This window comes from Pelobates fuscus, chromosome 3 (assembly GCF_036172605.1).
Source record: "Pelobates fuscus isolate aPelFus1 chromosome 3, aPelFus1.pri, whole genome shotgun sequence".
NCBI lineage: Eukaryota > Metazoa > Chordata > Amphibia > Anura > Pelobatidae > Pelobates > Pelobates fuscus.
The window spans coordinates 283,213,165-283,219,164 of NC_086319.1; the positions used below are offsets into that span (position 1 = coordinate 283,213,165).

At 36.8% G+C, this 6,000-nt stretch overlaps 1 protein-coding gene across 1 annotated transcript in view; it reads left to right on the top strand.

Moving 5' to 3' along the window:
• Nucleotides 1-4,659, top strand: part of ANTXR1 (ANTXR cell adhesion molecule 1) — a 198,110-nt gene extending 193,451 nt beyond the window's left edge. Inside the window, exon 18 of the mRNA XM_063448641.1 lies at nucleotides 2,103-4,659. Within this exon, the coding sequence (XP_063304711.1) occupies nucleotides 2,103-2,369 (267 nt within the window). The 3' untranslated portion in view covers nucleotides 2,370-4,659. The remainder of the gene's footprint in view (nucleotides 1-2,102) is intronic.
• The last annotated feature ends 1,341 nt before the right edge of the window (nucleotides 4,660-6,000 follow it).

The window sequence follows — 6,000 nt, forward strand, 5'->3', positions numbered from 1 at the left end:
CGAGGTGACATTCCAACTCTGCCAGTCTCTAAGCTTTGTCCACATGTACATAGACAAAACAATCCATTTTAAATGTATACCATGTCAAATTCAAAGCCCCATCACCTCCCTCTGCATCTTGTGTACACTTAAAGCTGCAGTTTATTTGGGGTTAAGAGGAACTGCGCCGTGTAAAAACAGGTATATTCAAGAGTCTGATAAATAGAAGGCTGGAGCTGGAGACTAGCTGTAAACCTTGTTAAAGTGAGCTGATATCCTTATTTGAACCTACTCTGACTGTCAGATTTCCATACCAAGTGCAGCCAAAGGATCTGCTATGTATTTCACATATTTTTAAATCTCACTGAGATTTATTTGGGCTTCTCTATTCCAGCAGCTGGTTTAGAATAGTGTACAGCCGTGGTGTCATGGCTGAAAGGAGAAAAGGCAACATATGAAGGGATCCTAAATCTTTCCTTGTTAGATGATTGTTGTGTTATTTTCAGGGGCAACACTAGTTTTTATCCAGTTTAGGTGACCATTAACAATAACAACAAAGATATTTTAAAAAGTCCCTTCACAAAGTGTGCTTTATAATATGTGGTTGTTATGAGAGGATTTTTAATTCTGTGTGGAAGTAACAAATATACACGGACATATGAAAAAGGATGGGTGAGTGAGTGAGTGAGTGAGTGAGTGAGTGGACTGTGTGGATGATAGACGACAGACAGATACAGGGTGTATAAATAGTTGTGCTGTTCACCTTTGGGTACCCAGCTATGGTCACCAAACCCTCTCTTTCTTTGAGATATATATATATAAAAGGACTATCTGGACTAAAGTGTTGGGACTCCTGACCATTACACATGCAGGGACTTTAATGAAATAGCATTCTAAATACATAGACATTAATATGTGTTTAATAGCCCCTTTGCAGCTAGAACAGCTTCTACTCTTCTGGTAAGGCTTTTCACAAGATTTTGAAGTGTTTCTATAAAATAAGTGGAGTGTTTCTTTTTAACCCCTTAAGGACCAAACTTCTGGAATAAAAGGGAATCATGACATGTCACACATGTCATGTGTCCTTAAGGGGTTAAAGGTGCGGGCCAGTCAGGTTCTCCCACACAAATTTCATCCAATTATGTCTTTATGGACCTTGCTTAATGCACTGGGGCACAGTCATGATGGAATAGAAAATGGCCTTTGCAAAACTATTCCCACTAAGTTGGATGCATAGCATTGTCCAAAATGTTTGGTTTGCGGAATAATTAAGATGTTATTTTGGAATAAAGGGGCATATACCAATCCCTAAAAAACAGCCCCATACAATTATTCTTCCTCTACCAACATTTACAGTTGGCACAGTGCAGTCAGGCAGGTAACTTTCTCCCGGCAATAATCAGGCCCAGACATGCACATCTGACTGCCAAACAGAGAAGTGTGATTTGTAACTCCACAAAACATGTTTCCACTGCTACAGAGTCCAGAGGTGGCTCACTTTACATCACTCAATACGATGTTTGGCATTGTACTTGGTGATATGAGGCTTGTATCTAGCTGCTCGGATATGGAAACCCATTCCATGAAGATCCTGCTGCAATGTTTTCCTGCTGATATTAATGCAAGTGGAATTAATGGAATGCTGTGGAATTAGCAGAGTAGGACATTTTTATGCACCATGTGCCTCAGCACTCGGTGACCCCGCTCTGTGACTTTACGTGGTCTTCCTCTTCATGGCTTAGTTGCAGGTCTTTCTAAATGCTTCTACTTTCCAATAATACCACTAACAGATGACCGTGGAATACCTAGCAGGGATGACATTTCACATACTGACTTATTGCAAAGGTAGCATCCTATCACAGTACAATGTTTGAATTTACTGAGCTCTTCAGAATGACCCATTTTTTCATATATGTTTTTAAATTCAGACATGTGCTTAATTTTATACACCTGTGTCAATTGGTCAGATTGAAATACCTGGATTCAATAATTAAGAAGTGTGTCCCAATAGTTTTGTACATATAGTGTATGTATGTATATATTTCACTCTGTGCTTTTCATTAATTATATATTATTAAAATATTATAAGAAAGTAAAAAATGTATTTCTCTTTCTTATTCCAGGGTCGATGCATCAACTTCACCAGGGAAAAGAAAATGATGCCTCCACGATACCCTTTAAATAATGCTCCACTAATGTCTTCTCCATCCAGCCCAATATATATCCCTCCCCATAACCCAATCTATACACCTCCTCCTCCGGTAACCCCACCACCTCAACCCATAACCCCTACACCATCTCCAACAAGCCCTCTCCCTCCACCTCCTTTAGCGTCTCCTCCAAGTAGAGCACCACCACCTAGCAGGCCTCCTCCACGCCCTTCCATCTAAGCCAGTGGCTTAGACATTTCAACATCAACGCTTCTGGGGATTCTTATAAGAAGTTTTGTCTCTTGCTTGGATGGGAAGTTCAGCACTTTGGCCATAAAGAAACCAAAACCACTTTCTTCTTATGTATACTACACTGAGATTGAATCAGACTGAGCTATGGATTTGCTAGCAATTAATATAAAGATTACTGTCCCACATTTTACTATACAGGCATTCTTACATGTTTGGTCATCATGGGATCATATGACAAACTTTGTTGACAATCTGATCATCTGCTTTGAGCACAAACATGTTTGGAACTATGAGCAACGTAGGTGTTCGTTTCCTACCTTGAATGGATCTAACCTACTTGCCACCACAATAGACTGATAATATAATTGCCAGTGGTGTGTTGAACTTGGTTTAGTTTTATAATCAGGTCCTTACCTTTTTGTGTACTGTTAAGTGAATATAATGAGATTTGGTGTCTACGTTACATTATTGATCAGAGAAGAAGGACAAGAAACCAAGTGCCCTTAAATATATCTCTCAGGGTAATAGAATGGCTTTGTGGTCTGGATGTGTATGTTTTTTATTGATAACTATGGAATGTTAGCGTACTGGAAAACATTTAAAAATGATCATCTCCATTGAAGAACATCTACAAGATTTTTAGTGAGAACCCATGGAAATGAAGAGACATGCATTCTCTGTAGGGGAGGATTGAACCCCATACAGGACCTGACACTTTACAGCAGCAGAAGGCTGGACCTTTGCAATTTAAAGAAATACCTGCTATTGCAGATTATATGATAAGAAATTACGTTTAACTTTGAAACTTTGAGAATACGTTGCTGATCTCTCTGGCAAAAGAAACGAGTCAATGAGTGGGATAACTAATATCTATGTATACATTTGCATTGTCTTTTATGGTAGTCATAACATAGAATGTATTAACTAATGTAGTAGGTTGTGTGGGGGACTGGTTGGTATCTATGTTGGGGGCTAATTTTAGTTTATCGTCTGCTTCCTTTGTCAATAACAAATGCAGTCAGCTCTATTCCATCCTCTTCAGGATTAAGATTAGACAAATCTCATGTTATTACATAATGTTAACATATGAATCTTAAAGGGGTTAAGGAAACTATAACAGGCAAAAAAGTATCATATGTTCTAATATTACATTAATTGTTATATATGTAGTTGCAAATCAAAAGAAAAAAGTACAAAATGCCTGCTTTAGGCAGTGGCTTGTTTATGGCACCAGGTAAATGACCAACCACGTCATAAGATATCCTTTTGTAACAAGGGACAGAAACTCAAAAGGTCTAAATGTTTCAGAAAACCTGCAACCCTATCATAAGATAATAGATTCACCTTGTTTTACAGGAAACATATTACTTAAATGATGGGCCACAAACGTTAAATGCTACAGGTAGTAACTAAGGTTAAAATAAAATCAATCAGGACTTCTGTAATCTGTACCTTCTACATACTACACGGGAGCGTTTTGTGTCTAGCGGCCAGCCAATTAACTTGATGAAATTATGTATGTTCACAGAATCATGGTGGATATGGCAACCCTAACACCATCTTATCCTGGTAGCTGTAAGATATAATGCTCACCCCAAGAGACAACAAGGGACTAGACCTCTTCCTCCCTATTCCTGGAAGGCATTCCTGGAATAGGAAATTTAGAAGAACTCAAGACAATCATAATTATTTTTGATGGGGTAGTTTTCCAATAGTACCTTGCTTCTTTCCAGTCTCAAACCATTAGCAAATTGTGTTTTCCTCCATGAAATAGCTATTTTCCACAATATAAAATAATCACTACTTATTTTAGAGTTGCATTTCTTCTGTAATATTTACCAGATGGAAACATTGAGTGTGCCAACGGGATTGTGTAGAACATGTTTTGCCAACCCAGTCTACCCATCACATCTCCAATGCTATTTGATATTTAATGTATCTTTATGCAAGCTTTGTATAACTAGTGCTGTGTTGCATTTTAGAAATATATCCGCACTGCAGTTTTTCCTGAATTTCACTTCTTCTTGATGTATATATTGTTGTCTGCTCCTTATTGACCAGATATTAATTGACACTATCTGTCTTCCTAGGCAGCAGATGTAAGTTATTATTACGCATGTGAGGTGTCATCATACCAAGCAGTGCTTGTTATATTGAGTCTATTCATAGTTTGTCTTCCTGTTACAAGAATGAAATAACTTTCCACGTCTTAATTCTATGTATTGACAAACATCTGTTTTGCACAAAATAAAACATTACAGATTTGGGATTTTCATAACTGGCTGGTGGCAATAAACATTAAATAATTTTACTACTCAAATCACAACTCAACATAGAAAAAGTCATGGGCGTTGCTAGGGTGGTGTGGGGACAGGACCCCAACTGTGTGCCTCTTCAACTCCGGATTTCAAAGCTGCTGGAGGGGACAATATGATGTTAGTGTTTTCGAATGGACCTAAGAACCATAAAAGATGGTAGCTACTAGCACAATCTATTCCAAATTATCAAAAGTCTAAATAACAGTTTTGAAATATCATCTTTGATAAGTTGCTCAACAATTTTAACAAGGCATCATTTGTACAATGCTTTGTTCAATGCCGTACACATAGGCATCATGATTAAGATTAATATTTCCGATTGTCAATTATAAACTTTCCATTCTGTGAACAAGGCAGGCAGTTGAGTTTCACAAGTAAGGCTTCAAATGTAACCAATGTATTTTAATAACTGGTGAGAGAGAATGCAATTCATTGTATCCTGCTTAACCAATCCTCACTCAGCACAGCCTTCCTAAACACTTCCCGTAAAGAGAGTTTAAACTTCATTTATTGCACATTCTGTTTAATTTAGAATGTATTACTTCCTGCTCTGTTAATAGCCTTCTAGACCATGCAGAAGCCTCCAGAACGTAATTAAAGCTTAGTTTACAGGGCAAGATATAAAAATGTCTAAAGCAAGTAATATCTGATTGTGGCTAGGGCTGCATTAACAGAAACAAAAGTAATTTACTCCTACTGTAATGGAAGATAATTGAACAGAGACTTCAAGGGCATGATCTATACACCAAAACAGCTTCATTTTATCCCCCTAAGTCAAGAGTAGCTGAACTGAAAGCATTGTTGACGTTTACCAGCATTTTCCAGTTCAGTTATGTAGACCTTAAATGTGAAATTCACTTTGAATTTACGTTGGATTTTCACATTATTCAATAACCCAGTAGGTCTATGCTTTATGAATCTGTGCCATGGTAATAGGTATAAAAAATATGCAAAACCAAAGTTCCACGAAATTGAACAATAAAGGTTGAACAATAAATCTAGACCTTATCGTTATAGAAAATACTCATCAGCAATGTTATATCAATAGTTATAAGGTTTTATAACTATAAACTTGAGGACTTTAGAAAAGTGATCAGTTGGGGTATTATTTTATTCCTATTAAGTATATCATGAGCATATCATGTATTATTTATTAATTTGATATGTTAAACATATTTTATCTGATTTAATCTTTAAAAAGTAGATTTAACAAAAAACATTCTAAATAAGCATACTTTTAAAAAAAAAATTATTTGTGTTAAATAACCCACTTTATTTTTTTTTAAGTAGAGATTGCAGCC